The sequence below is a fragment of the Ranitomeya imitator genome, chromosome 1 (assembly GCF_032444005.1).
Source record: "Ranitomeya imitator isolate aRanImi1 chromosome 1, aRanImi1.pri, whole genome shotgun sequence".
NCBI classification, from domain to species: Eukaryota; Metazoa; Chordata; class Amphibia; order Anura; family Dendrobatidae; genus Ranitomeya; species Ranitomeya imitator.
In genome coordinates, this window is record NC_091282.1 from 290,098,521 (window position 1) to 290,125,427 (window position 26,907).

Consider the following 26,907-nt stretch of genomic DNA (forward strand, 5'->3'; position numbering starts at 1 on the left):
AGCGCGGCCCTGCGCTTAGTAGCCCGATGTTTACCCTGGTTACAAGTGAAGACATTGCTGGATCGACGTCACACACGCCGATTCAGCGATGTCAGCGGGTTATCCAGCGACGAAATAAGGTGCTGGCCTTCTAGCTCCGACCAGCGATGTCACAGCAGGATCCAGATCGCTGCTGCGTGTCAAACACAACGATATCGCTATCCAGGACGCTGCAACGTCACGGATCGCTATCGTTATCGTTGTAATGTTGTTAAGTGTGAAGGTACCTTTAGTGACAGAGCCAATTTGGTACTTAATGATCAAGCCAATTTTTACAATTCTGACCACTGTCACTTTATGAAGTTATAGCTCTGGAACGCTTCAACGTATCCCACTGATTCTGAGACTGCTTTTTCGTGACATATATTGTACCTCATGTTAGTGTTAGAATTTATTCGATATAACTTTGAAAAAATGGAAATTTGGCAAAAATTTTGAAAATTTTGCTATTTTCCAAATTTTTTACTTTTGTACTCTTAAATCAGAGAGGTGTCACACAAAATAGTTAATAAATTTTATTATTTTTACCTAATTAAGGGGGTGATAAAGGGAGTTTGATTTATTATTTCTTTTTTCTATGCCTACTGTGATAGGGCCTATCTCCGTGATCAAAATGAACCAATAGGAAAAATTTCCTATTGTTGCCGGCCTCCAGATCTTGGAGGGTGCACTGCACATGTGCCAGCCATTTTCTTGCAGAAGTAGACTCTGACAGCCGGAAGACAGGACCGGGGGATGGAGGAGGGTCCAGGGACACCTGAGGGGCTCGGGGGACCCCATTTCTCTCCTCTGATGTGCTAGATCATATCAGGAGAGGAATAAAATGGGTAATCACTTTTTTTCGGTCGCCGTTATTCTGTGAATAACGGTGATCGCAACACTGGGGTCAGTAAAAACCGACCCGAATCATGTTCTCCAGGGTCTCAGATATCCCCGGTAGCAGAGTCTCTGGAGAGTTTCCGATGATGGGGAGGTACTATACACTTATTTCTCAGAGCCGTTAAGCAGAGCTGAGGAATAAGTACCCTATATTGCCGCCGTTAAAAGGCGTATCGGCGGTCGGTAAGGGATTAAACAATGTTTTACTTCGAAGAAATAACCAGCTGTGATCCCGTGCTGTAGTGTCTGTATACTTTCTTTTCCTTTCTCCCCTGCCCAGGAGTTGTGGTATGATCTGGCCATGTCCCCGTATGGTCAGGCACAGCCATTACATAGTACACAGCAGGGGCACATTTATAAGATTATCTCAGCACAGGGACATTTTATTTGAACACATCCAATTGTGTAACCTATTACTTCAAGGTCTATTAACCCCTTCATTCAAGTAAATAAGGCAGCACACTGCAGCAAGCATCTCTCTTATACCAGGTCCTAAACTTGCCTTACCTCAAGTAAGGTAAGGCAAGTTTAGGACCTGGTATAAGAGAGATGCCGTAAAGTTGCTACCAGGTACACATAAAATTGGCCATTTTTATGCGCTAAACGCTCTCATTTTTCATATTTCTAGTGCAGTAATGCAGTTCAATTTTCGTGTTTCATGGTTGCATGTTTTAGCGCTGCAGTGTGCTGCCTTATTTACTTGACTGTATACGAGTTGGTGACTTCAGGTTCAGCACCTGCTCACACTTAGTCTATGTTTGCATGTGCCGGTCAGGTTTTTGAAATGTATTAACCCCTTCATGACCCAGCCTATTTTGACCTTAATGACCTGGCCGTTTTTTGCAGTTCTGACCAGTGTCCCTTTATGAGGTAATAACTCCGGAACGCTTCAACGGATCCTAACGGTTCTGAGACTGTTTTTTCGTGACATATTGGGCTTCATGTTAGTGGTAAATTTAGGTCGATAATTTTTGCGTTTATTTGTGATAAAAACGGAAATTTGGCGAAAATTTAGAAAATTTTGCAATTTTCACATTTTGAATTTTTATTCTGTTAAACCAGAGAGTTATGTGAAACAAAATAGTTAATAAATAACATTTCCCACATGTCTACTTTACATCAGCACAATTTTGGAACCAAAATTTTTATTTGCTAGGAAGTTACAAGGGTTAAAATTTGACCAGCGATTTCTCATTTTTACAACGAAATTTACAAAACCATTTTTTTTAGGGACCACCTCACATTTGAAGTCAGTTTGAGGGGTCTATATGGCTAAAAATACCCCAAAGTGACACCATTCTAAAAACTGCACCCCTCAAGGTGCTCAAAACCACATTCAAAAAGTTCATTAACCCTTCAGGTGCTTCACAGCAGCAGAAGCAACATGGAAGGAAAAAATGAACATTTAACTTTTTAGTCACAAAAATGATCTTTTAGCAACAATTTTTTTATTTTCCCAATGGTGAAAGGAGAAACTGAACCACGAAAGTTGTTGTCCAGTTTCTCCTGAGTACGCTAGTACCCCATATGTGGGGGTAAACCACTGTTTGGGCACACGTCGGGGATCGGAAGGGAGAGAGCTCCATTTGACTTTTTCAACGCAAGATTGGCTGGAATCAATGGTGGCACCATGTCGCGTTTGGAGACCCCCTGATGTGCCTAAACAGTGGAAACCTCTCAATTCTAACTCCAACATTAACCCCAACACACCCCTAACCTTAATCCCAACCCTAACCACAACCCTAACCCCAACACACCCCTAACCCTAGTCTTAACCCTAATTCCAACCCCAACGCTAAGGCTATGTGCCCACATTGCGGATTTGTGTGGGGATTTTTCCGCACCGTTTTTGAAAAATCTGCAGGTAAAACGCACTGCGCTTTACCTGCGGATTTACCGCATATTTCCAGTGTTTTTTTGTGTGGATTTCACCTGCGGATTCCTATTATGGAGCAGGTGTAAAACGCTGCGGAATCCGCACAAAGAATTGACATGCTGCGGAAAATACAACGCAGCGTTTCCGCGCTGTACTCTCCGCACCATAGGCACAGCGGATTTGGTTTTCCATAGGTTTACGTGGTACTGTAAACGTGATGGAAAACTGCTACGAATCCGCAGCGACCAATCCGCTGCGGATCCGCAGCCGTGTGCACATAGCCTAATTCTAACCCTAATTCCAACCCTAGCCCTAATTCTAACCCTAATTCTAACCCTAAGTGCAACCCTATCTCTAAGTGCAACCCTAAGTGTAACCCTAGCCCTAAGTGCAACCCTAGCCCTAAGTGCAACGCTAGCCCTAAGTGCAACCCTAGCCCTAAGTGCAACGCTAGCCCTAAGTGCAACCCTAGCCCTAAGTGCAACCCTAACCCTAAGTGCAACCCTAACCCTAAGTGCAACCCTATGTCTAAGTGCAACCCTGTCCCTAAGTGCAACCCTATCTCTAAGTGCAACCCTAACCTTAAGTGCAACCCTAACCCTAAGTGCAACCCTAAGTGCAACCCTAGCCCTAAGTGCAACCCTAGCCCTAAGTGCAACCCTAACCCTAAGTGCAACCCTAACCCTAAGTGTAACCCTAACCCTAAGTGCAACCCTAACCCTAAGTGTAACCCTAACCCTAAGTGCAACCCTAACCCTAAGTGCAACCCTAACCCTAAGTGCAACTCTATCTTTAAGTGCAACTCTATCTCTAAGTGCAACCCTAAGTGCAACCCTAACCCTAAGTGCACTTTTGAGTGATGTATATCGCCTTCTGTATTTGCCAAGACCATTCCATATTCTTCTATGCCGTATCATGAATGTAGCTTCTATATGGCAACTATGTATGGTGGTAAAAGGGTTTCAGACACACCACTTACCATAAGCTACATTGGATACATAGGTCCTCTTGCACATGGTGTGGTAATATACACAACGCTCTCTGAAGCACCCAGATTCCCTTCTGATTTCTATACTGTAGTGAGTATTCTTATATATACCTGCAATAGAGGTATCGTATGTGGAGTATACCAGTTGTAAGGAGAATTTATTTATGCATATACTAGGTAGACCAATGGTCCCCTTTAGGTCTTACCATTGCATAGAATACTATATATCTACCGTGTATACCACATGAATGTATTGTTTGTCCTTGCACTTTGGTTTTATGTGATGATTTATTTTCGATTTTATCATCATTAAAAGTTATATTTTAACCCAAACGCTGCATAGCTCAAATAGAAGCATACTGAACCTGCTGGAGTGCATTGTAATTAGAGCCACAGCTGTGGTTACAATGCAAAATAACAGAGCATGGATTTAGTCAAACTATTTGACCAACTCAGATTTTACAAAACCTGACATAGGCTTTTATTTTTGGAGGGATCTGCAGGATGGTAGTGGGGCGGATCTCTCCCTCCACTTCGGGTCTTGTGAGTGGCACACGTCCACGACTCACATTTAAACTTTCAGTTAAGGTTTTGGTGTGTCAGTGTTTGGTTTGCAAGCATCAGAGCAGGAGGATATACTTAGAGAGAGCACCTCATATACTCAAAAGAAAAAAGGGGGGGGGTAAACCTTCATATTTAGATATGTACCAATAAAGAGACAACTGAAGGAGCAATTCCCAATATAACAGTATTTATTAATTATTCTCCATAAAATTATTACAGTACAAAGTTAATTATATACACATATAGTGAAAAGAGTACAATTCAGATGGTTAGATCCATCTGTACAATAGTTTTGGCAGAAAGAGAGAAGATACAGGATCACAAAACTAAAGGCCAAATGACCATACTCAAATTTTATAGACTGCTCACAGCCGTAAACCAGTCAAAACGTTACATGGGTAATAAATCCTGGCATCTAAGGGATGAAAGTGCAATGTGCAAATCCTAAAAAGGTCACTCAAAATGTCCAATACACAGTAACCACATTATTGCACTCAACCCTGTAGCCTATATCCACATATAAATCCCATAGGACAGTCCAGCTATGATAGTGATCATATTTTACCTGCAGTCATGGTGGCCTTAGTGTGGTCCGGTAAAAAGCTACACCTCGACGTGCGTTTCACTACATCCGTGGCTTCGTCAGGAGGTCCACCTCGACGCGCGTTTCACCACATCCGTGGCTTCATCACGTTGTAGCTTTTTACCGGACCACACTAAGGCCACCATGACTGCAGGTAAAATATGATCGCTATCACAGCCGGACTGTCCTATGGGATTTATATGTGGATACAGGGAGGGGAGCAAACACTTTTTCACACAACTGTAAGTCTACTATAAAGAGAAGCCTTTATGAAAGCAAATACAGAGGGTTCACCACAAGGTGCAAACCAGTAATCAGCCTTTGAACACGGTCACACATTCTTTATTCGGTCAGTATTTTACATTAGTATTTGAAAGCCCAAATCAAGAGTGGAACATATTCCTCGGTTTATCAATCATGACAATTTGACAACGGAGGAAAGGGGGCGACTGCGCATCCTTGAGAATCTACAGGAGGTTGTAATCAAGCCGGCGGACAAGGGGGTAATACTGTCAACTGGTCCAGAAGTGACTATGAAAAAGAAGCGCATCGCCAATTAGTTGATAAAGTATGCTATAAAAAATTGACTTTTAACTCCTTGTCCGCCTTTACAACTTAGTTGGTGGCCATCATTAAGAGAGCACAAAATGATGGGACCATTACTAAGGAATTAGCAACAGCTCTGGTGGTCACCGAACCTATGATTACAACCTTCTACATGTTACCTAAGATCCATAAGGACGCGCAGTCTCCCCTGGGACGACCAATTATTTCAGGGACAGGAAACTACTTGGAAAAGGTGAATCAATGGATAGATTCTAAACCACAGCCCCTAGTGGAGGAGTTGCCTTCTTTTTTTAAGGATACTGGAGAGCTCCTCCACAGGGTGGACGGATTACATCTAGAAAAAGACAAGATGCTGGTGACAGCTGACGGTGAGTCGCTGTACACCATCATCCATCACAAAGATGGGTTGAGGGCTGTGGAATTTTTCCTAGGCATGTCAACACTCCCTGTGGGAATTAGAAATTTGATTTTAAAACTTTTGGAATTTGCATTAACGCATAATTTCTTTGTTTTTAAGGGGTCCTTCCTGCAGCTCCAGGGGACTGCTATGGGGGCGTCTTTTGCGCCCGCAAATCGTTTCCTGGGGCTGTGGGAGAGGGATCTCTTCCTGTCAGATCAGTTGGCGTCAATGTGCCGTGTCCTATCGTGGACGCGGTACATTGATGATATACTGCTGATCTGGCGTTCCATTGGAACAATTTTTACAATGCTTGAACAGCAATGATCGGAACATACTCTTTACATATTATGGGAGTTATGAGGAAATTGAGTTTTTAGATGTTAAGTTGAGGAGGGATGCTAATGACGAAATACAAACCAACATTTTTCGTAAAAAAAAAAAAAAACAGCTACGAATATGCTGTTGCACGCCTCCTCCTCACACCCCAGACATATTATACAATCTGTACCAACCGGACAATTCCTGCGATTAGGCAGATTATGCTCTACTGATGACGACTTCCTCATACAGGCGGAGGATTTAAGATCGAGACTTACTGATCGAGGGAATAGTAAGAGGATGATCAAACGGGCTTTTAATAGAGCGAGACATTCCTCTAGGGGTGACCTTCTATATAAGACTCGGAATAAGGAAAATAATGATATCGTACGATTTGTGACAAATTACCACTCCAAGTTTCCTATGCTTAGAAAAGTGCTTGATAAATCATGGCACATTTTGAGGGCTGATCCAGTCCTTGCCAAATTTCTTAGAATTCAGGAGAAAAACATAAGAGTAACTCGAATCACAATATGTAGAAAAAGTATGAATTTTTATCTAAACAAATATTTTTAAAAACACACATAAGATGTAATAGGAATTCAGGATATACAGTATACGGTAATGTGCACACAACAAGTCAGAGATAAAGTATCAATACCTTCAATGCTACGGTAATTGTATGTCAGGTAAATACTAACTGCCAAATTCCTACCTGAGAGGGCCGCCAACACTGCCAGACGTTCACGGAATCTCAGTGATATGTTAGTCCGCAGTCACTATGTTGATAATTCACCGAAAACATTTCTGGATACGGTGACTGCGAGATGTGGATGTGTCCCCTGTGGTCGCTGCATGGCATGCCCTAATATAGATCGCTCTAACACCTTTGTTGGGCCTGACAATACCCGAGTATATAACATTAAAAAGAGAATTACATGTGAGAGCAAATATATTATATACTATGCCACGTGCCCTTGTACAAAAATATATGTGGGCCTCACTACAAGGCAATTAAAAACACGGGTAAGAGAGCACGTATTGGGCATTGCTGCAGCGGCGGCCTGTGAGGACACGTCCACATTAAAAACAATTCCTCGCCATTTTAAATTAAATCATGGCTGTGATGGCGGCCTCCTCAGGGTGAGAGGAATAGATATGGCAGAGGTAGGGATTCAGAGGGGTGATATTCCGAACAAATTGGCCCAGATGGAGTCCAGGTGGATTTGGACCTTGGGTACCTTACATTCATCTGGGCTAAATGAGAATGTGAGCTATGCCCCTTTTCTTTGATGGCTTGTCTGAATATATCCAGAAAGGCTTCTACTGTGAAAGATATTGTTTTTATTCATTTTAATTTTTTAATTATAGTTTTATTCATTTCTCTTGTTCTCTGTGCAGCGATTCAAAGTGGTTTAATAACATTACTGATCCTTCAAACCGTATCTGACGAATGGACACATTTATTCCTGTGGCCTCCCAAACAAGGAATATGGCAACATCAGCAACTATGCCTTAGTATTTCATTATGTTTATTATGTTAATTACTCTGTACAAAATAAGGTGCGGACATCTATGTTGATACGATAACTGATTGTTATAATTTCGGTGGTGACAATAGATGGATTTACATTGCCGTATAATGAATAATCATCTTATATACATATATACAAAATGCGATACTACGCCTCTGCCTGTACACCCGGTCCCACTCGGCTCCTGTGACTCCCCGGGGCTTTCGGCATCAATATGTGGTGCTGCGCATGCGCACATTGCTGTGTGACGCCGACGCTCTGTGGCGTCGTGGTTGCCGTTGGGATGCACGCGTCACATCCGGTAGGACGCCGCTATGAATCATTGGCGGTCACAAGTGAATCAGTACTATCTAATGCACAGGACATGAGGAAGTGTGTGTGCACCCTGACGAAGGACGGACCAAAACGCGCACTGGGGAGGACGCAGACTCTCCTGGTTCCCTACCTCTAGCTGCGCACTCTGCACTTTATAGTGAGTATAGAATACCTATTGATTATAACATGAAGTCTCTGAGTGGGACTTGATGTAGTTAGGAGTCACACTTGTGACGGATGGTTGGCTAAGGGTAGCAGCAAATATGGGATTAAGATCCCCATTTTTAGTATTATAGATTATTCTGATTTGAGATATGTACACTGGTGGGGATATACAGGAGTGTGATGTGCCCTGATATTAATGTTTTTCATGGTTGTAAGTGACATAGACCTGGCAATTTTGCATTGTTATTGTTTCTAATAAAGAATATAAGAGTTTTAAATTGGACTAGTACATCGTTTTATTCCCGAGTGGAATAGGGTTGCTATGTAATTGATGTGTCCGCTATGAGAAAGTGTCCACATGGGGGTCTATGATTGACATTATATAATAATAATAATAATAATAATAATAATTTTATTTATATAGCGCCAACATATTCCGCAGCGCTTTACGAATATAAGCTTAATATGTGGTTGTGTTGGTGGTTTGTAAACACTCAGAGGAAAAGTATAATGGAAACATGCGCACCACTTCTGCATTTTTCGCTCACTTCTAGTTTTGGCTTACAAAAAAACATCTAAAGAAGCAGTCCCAGTTCTGGAAAAAGCATGCTTTGGACAGATGTATCCAAAATCATCCTATACCACAATGACTGGAAGAAGAAAGTATGGAGAAGGCTTGGAACGGCTCAAGCACACCACATCCTCTGTAATGCATGGTGGAAGCACTGCGATGGCATGGGCATGCATGTCTTCCAATGGCACTAGATCCCTAGTGTTTAATGATGATGTGACTGAAGACAAGCAGTTAGATGAATTCTGAAGTGTACAGGGCTATACTTTCTGCTCATATGCAACCTAATGGAGTAAGGTTGATTGTATGGAGCTTCACAGTACAGATGGACAATGATCTAAAACATACCGTGAGAGCAACCCAGGAGTTTAAGGCAAAGAAGTGGAATATTTTGCAATGGCCGAGTCATTCAAAAGATCTCAACCCCATCAAGCATGTATTTCACATGATTAAGAAAAAATGTAAGGCAGATAGACCCACAAAAAAAGCAACTGAAGTCAGCTGCAGTAAAGACCTGGCAAAGCATCACGGAGGAAGCCCAGCGTTTGGTGACATCCATTTCAGGCAGTCAATGCCTTCTTTGAATTCTGTACAAAGTATTAACCCCTTAACGATCGCCGATACGCCTTTTAACTGCGGCAGTTAAGGGTACTTTTGCCTCAGCACCACTTTTTAACGGAGCAAATAAGTGTATAATGCCCCCAGAGTCAGAATTTCTCCTGCATCTCGGCTACCGGGGGGTAGCGGAGATCCTAGAGAACATGACTCGAGTCGGTTTTTACCGACTCCAGTGTGGCGATCGCCATTATTAATGGAATTATGGCGACCGGAGAAAAAAATAAAAAAATCTGATTTCTTATTTGTGATCGCACATCAGAGTAGAGAGAAATTGGTTCCCCCCCGGTACCTCCGGTGTCCCTGAAACCCCCCGTGAAGTCCCCCGGGCCGCCGGCAATAATAGGAAATTTTTCCTATTGGTTCATTTTGATCACTGTGATAAATTTTTTGTGAAAAAAGTAAAATGTTCATTTTTTTCCTTCCACATTGCTTTTGTTCTCGTGAAGCACCTGGAGGGTTAATAAACTTCTAGAATGTGGTTTTGCACACCTTGAGGGGTGCAATTTTTAGAATAGTGTCACTTTGGGGTTTTTTCTGTTATATTGACACCCCCAAACTCACTAAAAATGTGAGGTGGTCCCTAAAAAAAAATGGTTTTGTAAATTTTGTCGGAAAAACGAGAAATTGCTGGTCAACTTAACCCTTATAACGTCCTAACAAAAAAAATATGTATCCAAAATTATACTGATGTACAGTAGACATGTGGGAAATGTTATTTCAACATTTTTACCAAATTTCCATTTTTTTTCATAAATAAACGCAAGTTATATCGAAGAAATGTTACCCACCTAACATGAATTACAATATGTCACGAAAAAACATTCTCAGGATCAGTGGGATACGTCGAAGCGTTCCAGAGTTATAACTTGATAAAATGACAGTAGTTAGAATTGTAAAAATTAACTTGGTCATTAATTACCAAATTGGCTCTGTCACTAAGGGATTAAACAAATATTTTATTTATGGTAAAATTAATTTGTTCCATTACTTTTGAGCCCCAGGATATTTTTGTTCAACTACTTTAATTAAACCTGAAAGCTTACACTCTAAAGGGAACCTGTCAGCAGGACTGCGCTGAGTAACCTACAGACACTGTCAGGTTGGCGCCGTTACACTGATTTAAATTATACCGCAGTTCATGAAAATCCGTCTTGTGGATTTTGTGTAATTTTTACTTTCAGTTTTGAGTTCTTAATATGCTCTTGGTCCAGGGTGGCCATCTTCATGTGGTGCTCTGATTAGCTATTCATTTGTGTGGCTTCGGACAGGTCACCGATCATTCAGTGACCTGCCCCTTAGTTTACACCAGCGTTTCCCAAACTCCAGTCCTCACGGCCCCCACGGGTCATGTTTTCAGGATTTCATTAGTGTTGCACAGATGGTGGAAGTATCATCAAGGCATCAGGAATTCTCTAAAGGTACCTTCACACTCAGCGACGCTGCAGCGATACCGACAACGATGTCGATCGCTGCAGCGTCGCTGTTTGGTCGCTGGAGAGCTGTCACACAGACAGCTCTCCAGCGACCAACGATCCCGAAGTCCCCGGGTAACCAGGGTAAACATCGGGTTACTAAGCGCAGGGCCGCACTTAGTAACCCGATGTTTACCATGGTTACCAGCGTAAACGTTAAAAAAACAAACACTACATACTTACCTTCAGCTGTCTGTCTTCCGGCGCTCTGCTTTCCTCTGCACTGTCAGCGCCGGTCAGCCGGAAAGCAGAGCGGTGACGTCACCGCTGTGCTTTCCGGCTGGCCGGCACTGACACAGGATGCAGGAGGAGTGTAGAGAAGCAGAGCGCCGGGGACAGACAGCTGAAGGTAAGTATGTAGTGTTTGTTTTTTTAACGTTTACGCTGGTAACCAGGGTAAACATCGGGTTACTAAGCGCGGCCCTGCGCTTAGTAACCCGATGTTTACCCTGGTTACCAGTGAACACATCGCTGGATCGGCGTCACACACGCCGATCCAGCGATGTCAGCGGGAAGTCCAGCGACGAAATAAAGTTCTGGACTTTCCTCAGCAACCAACGATCTCCCAGAAGGGGCCTGATCATTGGTCGCTGTCACACATAACGATTTCCTTAACGATATCGTTGCTACGTCACAAAAAGCAACGATATCGTCAACAATATCGTTATGTGTGAAGGTACCTTTACTTGTGCTTCACTATGGAAATCCTGAAAACAGGGGCCGTGGGGTTCGTGAGGACTGGAGTTTGGGAAACACTGGTTTACACAATGAATATTATGTATATTGAGTGTTCGCGCATGATCACATGTGATGTGCATTTAATTCTTTTATTTGATGTTACAAATAGATTCCTAAAAATATGAGTTGGCTCAAAATGGCGCCGGCTGTAGCAGTGAATGATAGATGCTACTGTGCAGGCGACTGCTGCGCCATCTTGCTAGAGAAAAAAAAATTGCCTCCTCCAAGATGGTGCTACTGCACAGAGGTTCGACCTGGCCTATGCCTTCCCTCCGATCCCGATTTTAGCAAGGACGTTACAGATGGATATGGTCCAAGGTCCACTACTTCTATCCCAGAAAGACGACCTTCTTCACCAGGGTCCCCTGCTACATCCGGAGCTTCAAAGGTTGAACCTTGCAGCCTGGCTACTGAAGCTGGAATTCTAAGAGCTAAAGTAATACAAACTCTCCAGAAGAGTAGGAAGCCAGTGACCAACGCCATTTATGGCAAGGTTTGGAAAAAATGTTTGTCTTGGTTTTCTCCGAATATTCCTGATCCCTTTCATCCTAACATTGCTCGGATTTTGGACGGTCTTCACAAGGGGCTTGATCTAGGTCTTACACTTAGTACCTTGAAGGTAGAGGTGTCAGCTCTTAGCTCCTTCTTTGACCAGAACTGAGCTAGTCATTGCTGGATAAAGCATTTCATGACCTCAGCAGCTAGATTCCGGCCTAGACTTCGTAGCCAATTCCCCCCTGGGATTTAAATCTGGTACTTAACAGTTTAACCAGAGACCCATTTGAACCTTTATCATCTACGAGTTTAAAAAAACCTTACCCTTATAACGGTCTTTCTGGTAGCAATTACTTCCGCTAGACGTGTAGGAGAGCTGCAGGCCCTATCAATACAAGAGCCCTACTTAACGGGTACAGCAGATAGCATTATCCTCCGCTTAGATCCCTCCTTTATGTCTAAGGTAATCTCGGACTTTCATAGAGGTCAGGATATTGTGCATTTTGCCAAATCCATCCAATACGAAAGAAGAAGCCTTTCACACCCTAGATGGTTGTAGGGTGGTTCTCTACTACCTCCAACAAACCGAAGGTTGGAGGATTGACCACAACGTATTCATTCAGCCCTCAAGACGGAATAAGGCGGCTAAGAAGACGAACGCCAATTGGATCAAACAAGCTTTCTGTCTCGCATACTCATCGCAGAATTTATCCCCTCCTGCATCACTGAAGGCTCACTCTACACGTTCAGCATCAGCATCATAGGCAGAGAGGGGGGACGCATCTACTGAGCAGATATGCAGAGCCGCCACCTGGTCTTCTGTCCATACGTTTACCAGACACTACAGACTAGATTTTTAATAGGGATTTAACATTCGGCAGATGAGTGCTGCAGGTTGTGGTCTCTAAGAAATTAGATGTTGGTATTACTCTGATACTGCTGTCGTGGAAGGTGACTAGAGAAAATAGAATTAGTCTTACCGGTAATTTGGGTTCTAGGAACCTTCAACGACAGCACTAATTTCCCTCCCTATCCGATGTTCTTTTTGGATGATTCCTGCACTTTGGTGGTAACTATTCATGCTAGTGTATCCGGAAAAACACTGGTGGTTGTAGGAAGGGGAGGGGTATTTAACCTCTTTGTGTTTCCTGTCCCCCATTTGGGCGGGGAGACATCCTCCGATACTGCTGTCATGGAAGGTGACTAGAGAAATATAGATTAAAACAACCACAAGAAGGATTTAATCAACCAAGGTATCATTTTAATCAGTATAACGGCGCCGACCTGACAGTGTCTGTAGGATACACAATCCTGCTGACAGGTTCCTTTTAATTACAGTGGGTACGGAAAGAATTCAGACCCCTTTAAATGTTTCACTCTGTTTCATTGCAGCCATTTGGTAAATTCAAAAAAGTTCATTTTTTGAATTTACCAAATGACTACAATGAAACAAAGAGTGAAAAATTTAAAGGGGTCTGAGTAATTTCCATACCCACTGTACATTTCAGTTATCTCATTCTAAAATCAAACATACTGTTCATGCAGTATGAGTTCAAATCATGAAGATTCGGTCACTGTCGAAATATCTCTGCACCCAACTACATGTAAGTACAGCTATAAGACATACAAGTGCTTGTCACTAAATTATATCAAAAAAGTTAATTTATTTCAGTTCTTCATTACACAAAGCGAAGCTCATATTATATAGAGTTATTACAAACAGAGTGATGTATTTCAGGTGTTTATTTCTGTTAATGTTGATGATTAAAACCCTACTCACCTCAAGTAATTTGGTGTCGGATGCGTAGTGCACCTTGAAATGATCCATGAATACAAAGTCCACATGATCCACACCAATCTTTGCTTTCAGGCTCGGAATGATTACCTCTGTGGAGCCCTGCAGGATTTCTACCTATGGAAACCAAAATTTTTATTTACTTTCTATGCAGCTTCATATCTAAAATATTGGGTTAGTCTGGGGTGGCATAACAATCATCTTAGACTTATGCATAGAAATTGCTCATTATTTAATATGCAATAACTACTCTTATGAGTAATAAATTACCTATTACATTGAAGAAAAACACAAAATTTTCTATGCTGATTTTTTTTGGATTGCTTTTTGAAAACCGTGTTATCAGAGCTATTATAATTCAATAATATATGTGAGGTCACATTCACATGTTCAGTATTTGGTCAGTATATTACATCAGTATTTGTAAGCCAAAACCAGGAGTGAACAAATCTTAGAAAAAGTATAATGGAAACATGTCACCACTTCTATATTTTTGATCCACCTCTGATTTTGCATTACAAATACTGATGTAAATTACTGATCAAAATACTGTTGTGGGAACGTAGTTATAGGGCACAATCAAATGTCAGTATTGCACAGAGAATCACATTGCAAAGCTTGGACTGGCCGGGCGGCTCTCATGACCAGTGTGACATCTTCATGTATGTCTAGGCTGCTGTCATTCTATGCTGCTGGCATGCTCGGGTCAGGAGAGCAGCCGGCCAATCCGTGCACTGCGATGCGATAGTCGTCCATGTTATGCGGCCATCTGACTTTGTGTTATATACTAGATATTAGACATACACACAAATCTGTCAAAATTTGAATTTGGTAAATTAACTCAAAATCGTTCATGAAATTCAAAGTTATTCAAATAAGCCGTGACTGCCATTTAAAAAAGACATTTAGAATGTTCTAAGTTGTACGCAAAGCATAATAAGTAGATTGGACAAGAAGAGTTTAAAATAAATAAAAATTCATATCGCAGCCCCTCAATTGTCACTGCTGCTTAAGCTCCCCGCCGATCCTCCACTGGCTCCCTATACTCCTCTGCTCTGGCCACTTCTTGGCCGTTGCTGGGTAGGCCCTGACATGCAAAAGTACTAGCAAACAGTGAAAAGGACATGTGCCCTGGAATGGAGCTGGGACTTAGAAAGCTAACGTAGGACTAACGGGGAGTCCCAACACAAAGGCAAACAACTAAAATTGTTTTATTGTTCTAAACCCCACCTTTGGTCAAAATGGTGGGTGGCTGGCTGCCATTTAGCTGGATTCGCACAAATTTAATTCCCAAAAATTAAAATTCTGCTGAATCCACAATTTGTTGGTAAATTCTAACTGAATTTGACCAATTTAGAACCGATTTGCTCCCACTTATTAGATACTAGATGGCGGCCCGATTCTAACGCATCGGGTATTCTAGAATATGTATGTATGTATGTATGTGTGTGTGTGTGTGTGTGTGTGTGTGTGTGTGTGTGTGTGTGTGTGTGTGTGTGTGTGTGTGTGTGTGTGTGTGTGTATATATATATATATATATATATATATATATATATATATATATATATATATATATATATATATATATATATATATATATACACACACACAGTCATGGCCAATAGTATTGGCACCCCTGCAATTCTGTCAGATAATACTCATTTTCTTCCTGAAAATGATTGCAAACACAAATTATTTGGTATTATCTTCATTTAATTTGTCTTAAATGAAAAATCACAAAAAGAATTGTCCTAAAGCCAAATTGGATATAATTCCACACCAAACATAAAAAAGGGGGTGGACAAAAGTATTGGCACTGTTCTAAAAAATCATGTGATGCTTCTCTAATTTGAGTAATTAACAGCAACTGTAAATTACCTGTGGCACCTAACAGGTGTTGGCAATAACTAAATCACACTTGCAGCCAGTTGACATGGATTAAAGTTGACTCAACCTCTGTCCTGTGTCCTTGTGTGTACCACATTGAGCATGGAGAAAAGAAAGAAGACCAAAGAACTGTCTGAGGACTTGAGAAACCAAATTGTGAGGAAGCATGAGCAATCTCAAGGCTACAAGTCCATCTCCAAAGACCTGAATGTTCCTGTGTCTACTGTGCGCAGTGTCATCAAGAAGTTTAAAGCCCATGGCACTGTGGCTAACCTCCCTAGATGTGGACGGAAAAGAAAAATTGACAAGAGATTTCAACGCAAGATTGTGCGGATGTTGGATAAAGAACCTCAACTAACATCCAAACAAGTTCAAGCTGCCCTGCAGTCCGAGGGTACAAAAGTGTCAACCCGTACTGTCCGTCGGCAACTGAATGAAAAGGGACTGTATGGTAGTTGATCCAGGAAGACCCCACTTCTTACCCCGAGACATAAAAAAGCCAGGCTGGAGTTTGCCAAAACTTAAATGAAAAAGCCTAAAACGTTTTGGAAGAATGTTATCTGGGTCAGATGAGACAAAAGTAGAGCTTTTTGGGCAAAGGCATCAACATAGAGTTTACAGGAGAAAAAAAGAGGCATTCAAAGAAAAGAACACGGTCCATACAGTCAAACATGGGGGAGGTTCCCTGATGTTTTGGGGTTGCTTTGCTGCCTCTGGCACTGGACTGCTTGACCGTGTGCATGGCATTATGAAGTCTGAAGACTACCAACAAATTATGCAGCATAATGTAGGGCCTCCCTCAGAGGTCATGGGTCTTCCAGCAGGACAATGACCCAAAACACTCTTCAAAAAGCACTAGAAAATTGTTTGAGAGAAAGCACTGGATACTTCTAAGGTGGCCAGCAATGAGTCCAGACCTGAATCCCATAGATCACCTGTGGAGAGATATAAAAATGGCAGTTTGGAGAAGGCACCCTTCAAATATCAGGGACCTGGAGCAGTTTGCCAAAGAAGAATGGTCTAAAATTACTGGAAGCGGTTGGTCGCAGTTATTTTGGCTAAAGGTTGTGCAAGCAAGTATTAGGCTGAGGGTGCCAATACTTTTGTCTGGCCCATTTTTGGAGTTTTGTGTGAAATGATCAATGTTTTGCTTTTTGCTTCATTCTCTTTTGTGTTTTTTCATTTAAGACAAATTAAATGAAGATAATACCAAAGAACTTGTGATTGCAATCATTTTCAGGAAGAAAATGAGTATTATCTGACAGAATTGCAGGGGTGTCAATACTTTTGGCCATGACTATATATATATATATTATATATATATATATATATATATATATATATATATATATATATATATATATATACACAGTGGGGCAAAAAAGTATTTAGTCAGTCAGCAATAGTGCAAGTTCCACCACTTAAAAAGATGAGAGGCGTCTGTAATTTACATCATAGGTAGACCTCAACTATGGGAGACAAACTGAGAAAAAAAAATCCAGAAAATCACATTGTCTGTTTTTTTAACATTTTATTTGCATATTATGGTGGAAAATAAGTATTTGGTCAGAAACAAACAATCAAGATTTCTGGCTCTCACAGACCTGTAACTTCTTCTTTAAGAGTCTCCTCTTTCCTCCACTCATTACCTGTAGTAATGGCACCTGTTTAAACTTGTTATCAGTATAAAAAGACACCTGTGCACACCCTCAAACAGTCTGACTCCAAACTCCACTATGGTGAAGACCAAAGAGCTGTCAAAGGACACCAGAAAGAAAATTGTAGCCCTGCACCAGGCTGGGAAGACTGAATCTGCAATAGCCAACCAGCTTGGAGTGAAGAAATCAACAGTGGGAGCAATAATTAGAAAATGGAAGACATACAAGACCACTGATAATCTCCGTCAATCTGGGGCTCCACGCAAAATCCCACCCCGTGGGGTCAGAATGATCACAAGAACGGTGAGCAAAAATCCCAGAACCACGCGGGGGGACCTAGTGAATGAACTGCAGAGAGCTGGGACCAATGTAACAAGGCCTACCATAAGTAACACACTACGCCACCATGGACTCAGATCCTGCAGTGCCAGACGTGTCCCACTGCTTAAGCCAGTACATGTCCGGGCCCGTCTGAAGTTTGCTAGAGAGCATTTGGATGATCCAGAGCAGTTTTGGGAGAATGTCCTATGGTCTGATGAAACCAAACTGGAACTGTTTGGTAGAAACACAACTTGTCATGTTTGGAGGAAAAAGAATACTGAGTTGCATCCATCAAACACCATACCTACTGTAAAGCATGGTGGTGGAAACATCATGCTTTGGGGCTGTTTCTCTGCAAAGGGGCCAGGACGACTGATCCGGGTACATGAAAGAATGAATGGGGCCATGTATCATGAGATTTTGAGTGCAAACCTCCTTCCATCAGCAAGGGCATTGAAGATGAAACGTGGCTGGGTCTTTCAACATGACAATGATCCAAAGCACACCGCCAGGGCAACGAAGGAGTGGCTTCATAAAAAGCATTTCAAGGTCCTGGAGTGGCCTAGCCAGTCTCCAGATCTCAACCCTATAGAAAACCTTTGGAGGGAGTTGAAAGTCCGTGTTGCCAAGCGAAAAGCCAAAAACATCACTGCTCTAGAGGAGATCTGCATGGAGGAATGGGCCAACATACCAACAACAGTGTGTGGCAACCTTGTGAAGACTTACAGAAAACGTTTGACCTCTGTCATTGCCAACAAAGGATATATTACAAAGTATTGAGATGAAATTTTGTATCTGACCAAATACTTTTTTTCCACCATAATATGCAAATAAAATGTTAAAAAAACAGACAATGTGATTTTCTGGATTTTTTTTTCTCAGTTTGTCTCCCATAGTTGAGGTCTACCTATGATGTAAATTACAGACGCCTCTCATCTTTTTAAGTGGTGGAACTTGCACTATTGCTGACTGACTAAATACTTTTTTGCCCCACTGTATATATGTATATATATATATATATATATATATATATATATATATATATATATATATATATATATATATATATATATACACACACATATATATATACATACATATCGAATGCAAAAGGAACAGCCAGACAGCACCACTGCCAGGAAGAACAAAGTGGGAACCGCTCACCTGTGTGAAGCCAGGATATCTGATCTTGGGTGCGTAGCTCCGCTGGAGAAAAGTCCATATGAAATAGTGAATGTATAAGGAAATAGAGCGCACTCGCCGATCATCCAGTACAGGAATCTTTATTCAAACATCGTGCTGTACATCTTCACGACCGGGGGTGCTGTACAGAGAGTGCGGCAAAGCGGGACGACGGCCGTTTCACGCCTGGCTGGCGCTTCAACGGGTCAGCGCCAGCCAGGCGTGAAACGGCCGCCGTCCCGCTTTGCCGCACTCTCTGTACAGCACCCCCGGTCGTGAAGATGTACAGCACGATGTTTGAATAAAGATTCCTGCACTGGATGATCGGCGAGTGCGCTCTATTTCCTTATACATTCAATATACATACACATATATATATATATATATACATATATATATATACATATATACATATATACATATATATATATATATATATATATATATATATATATATATATATATATATATATATATATATATATAGCAGCCACATAGTATATAGCACAGGCTACGTAGTATATAGGAGCCATGTAGTATATAGCAGACAAATACTACGTGGCCTGTGCTATATACTATGTGGCTGCTATATACATACATACATATTGTAGAATACCCGATGCGTTAATACAGGCCACGCAGTATATAACACAGCCTAAATAGTATATAACACAGCCCACGCAGTATATAGCAGCCACGCAGTATATAACACAGGTGACGTAGTATATAACACAGGCCATGCAGTATATAACAGTGGACACGTAATATATAGCACAGGCCACGCAGTACATAACACTGCCCACATAGTATCTAACACTGGCCACATAGTATATAGCAGCCACGCGGTATATAACGCAGCCCACGTGGTATATAACACTGCCCACATAGTATATAACACTGGCCACATAGTATATAATGCAGCCCACGCGGTATATAACACTGCCCACGTAATATATAACAGTGGCCACGTAGTATATAGCAGCCACGCTGTATATAACGCAGCCCACGTGCTATATGACACTGCCCACATAGTATATAGCAGTGTGGGCACATATCCGTGTTAAAAAAAGATAATTAAAATAAAAAATAGTTATCAAGCGAAGCTGTCCCTATGCGCGCAGCTGCCGCCATCTTCCGTTCCCAGGATGCATTGCGAAATTACCCAGATGACTTAGCGGTCTCACTAATTTCGCAAAGCATCTCTGGGAACGGAAGCTGGCGGCAGCCGCGAGCGCATCGTCGGACTACGGAAGATGAGCATAGCAGTTTTTTTTATTATTTTTAACATTACATCTTTTTACTGTTGATGCTGCATAGGCAGCATCAATAGTACAAATTTGGGGATCCACAGGGTTAATAGCAGTGTTAACGGAGTGCGGTACCCGCGGCCTGTTACTGCTGGCATTAACCCTGTGTGAGCGGTGAGTGGAGGGGAGTAAGCGGGCGCCGGGCACTGACTGCAGGGGAGTATGGAGGGACTAATCGGACTGTGCCCGTCGCTGATTGGTCGCGGCAGCCATGACAGGCAGCTGGCGAGACCAATCAGTGACCCGGGATTTCCGTGACGGAAGTTGCCGACAGAAAGACAGACAGAAGGAAGTACCCCTTAGACAATTATATATATATATATATATATATATATATATATATATATATATATATATATATATATATATATATATATATATATAGATAGATAGTCTATACTTTACAGCTTTTATGTTACTTAATGAGAACCTTATCTTGCATGCCAGCAAACTGTATCATCTCTTTGGCCACAGCGGCATATTCTGGATTCATTTCCACAGTAAACAGACGACATCCTGGCTTCAGTAAACGGGATATCCGGATAGCAGAATACCCACAATATGTGCCAAGTTCTAGAGTCGTAGTTGGATTTGTCTCAATGACCACATTATCCAGAATGAGACCTGAAATAAAAATTGTGTAATTGAAAGGTCCGTAGTCATCAGATTTTTTTAATAAAGAAAATCCACATCATTTGTATTAGCTAATAATTATCTGCCCTCATAGTCTTTTGCATAAGAGTGCAGAGTTGCCAACTCCCTAGCGGGATAAAGCTGGGTTCAGTTATACTGTATATACTGATACTTATCCAATCCTGTTGAAATAGGTTGAATAAACCAACATAGAGTGGGATGTAAAAGTTTGGGCACCCTTGGTCAAACTGACTGTTAAGCTATGTGCGCACGATGCGGAAAACGCTGCGGATCCGCAGTGTTTCCACAGCTGCTGGTCCGAAGTAGTTTTCCATGAGTTTTATATTACAATGTAAACCTATGGGAAACAAAAAACGCTGTGCACATGCTGCGAAAAAAACGCGCGGAAACTCAGCGGTTTACATTCCGCAGCATGTCACTTCTTTCTGCGGATTCCGCAGCGGTTTTACAGCTGTTCCTATGGAATACCGCAGTTGTAAAAACCGCAGAAAACCCGCGGTAAATCCGTGATAAATCTGCAGAAAAAACGCAGCGTTTTTGCCCTGAAGATTTATCAAATCCGCTGTGGAAAAATCCACAGTGAACAAGAATACGTGTGCACATAGCCTTATAGTAAACAGTTAAGAAATTTGAAGATGAAATGATCTCTGAAAAGCTTTAAGTTAAAGCTGACACATTTCCTTTGTATTTTAGGCAAAAAAAATAAATTGTCATTTGTTTTCATTTTAAAAATTATAAAAAGGAAAATGGGCAATCGTTTGGGCACCCTTGCAGATTTGTGTGCTCAGAATACCTTGACTAAGGTTTCAGACCTTAATTAGCCTGTTAGGGTTATGGCTTGTCCACTATCATCAGAAAGGCCAGGTAACGCAAATTTCCCAGCTATATAAAAACCCAGCCTACATTGGATTCGTCTGAGCAGCTACCTAGCACTCGGAAAATGAAAATGGTGGAGGCTCACAATCAGGAGAAGGTTATAAGAAGATAGTAAAGTGTCTTCAAGTTGCTCTTTCCTCAGTTTGACATGTATTTAAGAAATGGCAGTTAACAGGAACAGTTGAGATCAAGATGACATCTGGAAGACCAAGCAAAAGTTCATTGAGAGCTGCTCTTAGGATTGCTAAACAGACAAATCAGAACCCCCACTTGTAACTGCAAAAGACCTTCAAAAAGCTTTAGCAGATTCTAAAGTTGTAGTACATTGGTAAATTGTTCTACTGTTCAGAGTCACCTGCACACATATGGCGAAGAGTCATCAGAAGAAAACCTCTCCTGCGTCCTCATCTTAAAATTCAGCATGAGAAGCATGCAAAAGAACATCTACACAAGCCTGATGCATTTTAGAAACAAGTCCTGTGGACTGATTAAGTTAACCCCTTAAGCCCTGAGTGTGGTTCGCACGTTAATGACCGGGCCAATTTTTACAATTCTGACCACTGTCGCTTTATGAGGTTATAACTCTGGAACGCTTCAACGGATCCCAGTGATTCTGACATGTTTTCTCGAGACATATTGTACTTCATGATAGTGGTAAAACTTCTCTGATATTACCTGTGTTTATTTGTGAAAAAGACGGAAATTTGGCAAAAATTTAGAAAATTTCGCAATTTTCCAACTTTTAATTTTTATGCCCTTAAATCACAGAGCTATGTCACACAAAATACTTAATAAGTAACATTTCTACTTTACATCAGCACAATTTTGGAAAAAAAAAATTTTTTGTTGTTAGGGAGTTATAAAGGTTAAAAGTTGACCAGCAATTTCTCATTTTTACAACACCATTTTTTTTTTAGGGACCACATTACATTTGAATTAATTTTGAGTGATCTATATGATAGAAAATAACCAAGTGACACCACATTCAAGAAGTTTATTAACCCTTCAGGTGTTTCACAGGAATTTTTGGAATGTATAAAAAAAAAATGAACATTTAATTTTTTTTCCACACAAAATTTACTTCAGCTCCAATTTGTTTTATTTTACCAAGGGTAACAGGAGAAAATGGACCCCAAACGTTGTTGTACAATTGTCCCGAGAACCCCGATACCCCATATGTGGGGGTAAACCACTGTTTGGGCATATGGCAGAGCTCGGAAGAGAAGGAGCGCCATTTGACTTTTCAATGCAAAATTGGCTGGAATTGAGATGGGACGCCATGTTGCGTTTGGAGAGCCAATAATGTGCCTAAACATTGAAACCCCCCACAAGTGACACCATTTTGGAAAGTAGACCCCCTAAGGAACTTATCTAGATGTGTGGTGAGCACTTTGACCCACCAAGTGCTTCACAGAAGTTTATAATGTAGAGCCGTAAAAATAAAAAATATTTTTTCACAAAAATGAACTTTTCACCCCAAATTTTTATTTTCCCAAGGTTACCAGAAGAAATTGTACCCCAAACGTTGTTGTGCAATTTGTCCTGAGTACGCTGTTACCACATATGTTGGGGTAAACCCCTGTTTGAGCACACGGAAGAGCTCAGAAGGGAAGGAGCACTGTTTTACTTTTTCAACGCAGAATTGGCTGGAATTGAGATCGGACAACATGTCGCATTTGGAGAGCCCTGATGTGCCTAAACAGTGGAAACCCCCAATTCTAACTGAAACCCTAACTCAAACACACCCCTAATCCCAACCACACCCCTAACTCCAACACACCCCTAACCCTAATCCCAACCGTAAATGTAATCCAAACCCTAACCCTAGCCCCAACCCTAGCGGGAAAATGGAAATAAATACATTTTGTTTATTTTTCCCTAACTAAGGGGGTGATGAAGGGGGGGTTTGATTTACTTTTATAGCGGGTTTTTTTAGCGGATTTTTGTGATTGGCAGCTGTCACACACTAAAAGACGCGTTTTATTGCAAAAAATATTTTATTTTGCATTACCACATTTTGAGAGCTATAATTTCTCCATATTGTGGTCCACAGAGTCATGTGAGGTCTTGTTTTTTGCGGGACGAGTTGACGTTTTATTGGTAACATTTTCGGGCACGTGACTTTTTTGATCGCTTTTTATTCCAATTTTTGTGAGGCAGTATGACCAGAAAACAGCTATTCATGAATTTGTTTTGGGGGGCGTTTATACCGTTCTGCGTTTGGTAAAATGGATAAAGCAGTTTTATTCTTTGGGTCAGTACAATTACAGCGATACCTCATTTATATTTTTTATGTTTTGGCGCTTTTATACGATAAAAACTATTTCATAGAAAAAATAATTACTTTTGCATCGCTTTATTCTGAGGACTATAACTTTTTTATTTTTTTGCTGATGATGCTGTATGGCGGCTTGTTTTTTGTGGGACAAGATGACGTTTTCAGCGGTACCATGTTTATTTATATCTGTCTTTTTGAGCGCGTGTTATTCCACTTTTTGTTCGGAGGTATGATAATAAAGCATTGTTTTTTGCCTCGTTTTTGTTTTGTTTTTTTTACGATGTTCACTGAAGGGGTTAACTAGTGGGACAGTTTTATAGGTCGGGTTGTTACAGCCGCAGCAATACTAAATATGTGTACTTTTATTGTTTTTTTATTTAGATAAAGGAATGCATTTATGGGAACAATATATATTTTTTTTCTTTATTTAGGATTTTTTTTTTTTTTACACATCTAAATATTTTTTTTTTTACTTTATAACATTGCCCCAGGGGGGGCATCATGTTATAGGGTCAGATCGCTGATCTGACACTTTTCAGAGCACTGTGTCAGATCAGCGATCTGACGTGCAGTGCTCCTGGCTTACCAGCGACTGCTCTGAGCAGGCGCTTTGTAAGCTACCTCCCTGCAGGACCCGGATGCAGCCCTGTGGCCATTTTGGATCCGGGGCCTGCAGGGAGATGCTCGGTACAAGGTGAGCACATCGCCTTGTACCGAGGGTCTCAGGGAAGCCCGCAGGGAGCCCTCTCCCTGGGCGAAGCTTCCCTATGCCGGCGGAACACTGCGATCATGTTTGATTGCAGTGTGCCGGGGGTTAATGTGCCGGGGGCGCTCCTGGCACATAGTGCCGGATGTCAGCTGCGATAGTCAGCTGACACCCGGTCGCAATCAGCCGTGCTCCCCCCGAGAGCGCGGCCAATCGCTATGATGTACTATCCCGTCGGTGGTCATACGGGCCCACCCCACCTCGACGGGATAGTACGTCATATGAGATTAAGGGGTTAAAATAGAACTCTTTGGCTATAGTTATTAAAAGGTATGTGTGGAAAAAGAACATCTTGCCAACCATTAAACATGGGGGCGGATCAATCATGCTTTGGGGTTGTGTTGTGTGCAGCCAATGGCATGAAGAATATTTCACGGGTAGAGGGAAGAATGGATTCAATGAAATGTCAACAAATTCTTGACGCAAACATACCACTATCTGTAAAAAGGTGAAGTTGAAAAGAGGATGGCTTCTACAAATGGATAATGATCCTAAACACATGTCACAATACACAAGCTACCTCAAAAGGCTCAAGCTGAAGGTTTTGCAATGGCTCTCACAGTCACCTGGTTTAAATAATATTGAAAATGCTGCTTCCACTGTTTAGGCACATCATGGGGCGTCCAAGCATGACAAGTTGCCCGCCATCAATTCCAGCCAATTTTGGATTCAATAAGTCAAATGGTGCTCTCTCCTTTCTGAGCCCTGCACTGGGCCCAAACAGTGAATCTCCAGCACATAGGAGGTATCAGTGTACTCAGAAGAAATTGCACAACAAATTTTGTTGTCCTTTTTCTCCTGATACCCTTGTGAAAATTACAAAGTTTGGGCCTAAAGTACATTTCTTTTGAAAAAAGTTAAATGTTAATTTTTTTCCTTCCACATTGCTTCAGCAACTAAAGGGTTAATAAAACTTCTTAAATGTGGTTTTGAGCAACTTGGAGGGGTGCAGTTTTTACAATGGTGTCACTTTTGGGTATTTTCTATCATATTGTCCCCTCAAAGTGACTTCAAATGTGATGTGGTCCCTAAAAGAAATGGTTTTGTAAATTTTATTGAAAAAAATGAGAAATCGCTGGTCAACTTTTAACCCTGATAGCTTTCTAACAAAAACAAAATTATGTTTCCAAAATTGTGCTGATGTAAAGTAGACATGTGGGAAATGTTATTAACTACCGTATATACTCAAGTACAAGCTTACCCGAGTATAAGCCGAGGCACCTAATTTTGCCACGGAAAACTGGGTAAGCTTATTGACTCGAGTATAAGCCGGGTATGTATTGTCCTCTCATCTCTATCCCGGTATGCGTGGTTCCCCCATCATGTCCTACTCTGTGTGGCTCCCCCTGTTGTATGCATGGCTCCCCCATCCTTGTATGCATAGCTTGGCTCCCCCGGTCCCATCCTTGTATGCATGGCTCTGCTCCCTCGGTCCCATCCTTGTATGCATGGCTCGGCTCCCCTATCCCATCCATGTATGCATGGCTCCCCTGGTCGAATCCTTGTATGCTCTGCTCCCCAGTCCTCCCCCGTCATACACACCCTCCTCGCTCCATCGCTGAATGTCCCTGCATCGCCATTGTCCTGATGCGGCAGTTCTTACTGTGATGAGCGGTCACATGGTACCACTCATTAAAGTAATGAATATGCGTTCCACGCCTAAGGGAGTGGAGTTGCGTTCATATTCATGACTTTAATGAGCGGTACCACCAGACCGCTGAGCACAGGAACAAGAAAGAGCTGCCAACGCCGGGTCAGAGGTGCAGATGAGGCTATCACTGTGTTACAGCCACCTGGACCATTACTCGTGTATAAGCCGGGGGGAGGGGGGGTTTCAGCACTAAAAAAATGTGTTGAAAATCTCGGCTTATACAAGAGTATATACGGTATTTTGTGTGATACGACTCTCTGATTTAAGGGCACAAAAAATAAGAGTTTGGAAATTGCTAAATTTTCAACATTTTTGCCAAATTTAAGTTTTTTTCATAAATAAAACAAGTCTTATAGAAGAAATTTTTACCACTAACATGAAGTACAATAGGTCATGAAAAAACAATCTC

The 26,907-nt window shown here is 41.6% G+C and overlaps 1 protein-coding gene across 1 annotated transcript in view; it reads right to left on the reverse strand.

Moving 5' to 3' along the window:
- The window catches only part of LOC138669665 (catechol O-methyltransferase-like), a 115,254-nt gene that overhangs the window by 1,662 nt on the left and 86,685 nt on the right, over positions 1-26,907 (reverse strand). The window contains exons 3-4 of the mRNA XM_069756331.1: positions 20,704-20,897; positions 13,904-14,035 (exon numbers count right to left, since the gene is read on the reverse strand). Of these exons, the coding sequence (XP_069612432.1) occupies positions 13,904-14,035; positions 20,704-20,897 (326 nt within the window). The remainder of the gene's footprint in view (positions 1-13,903; positions 14,036-20,703; positions 20,898-26,907) is intronic.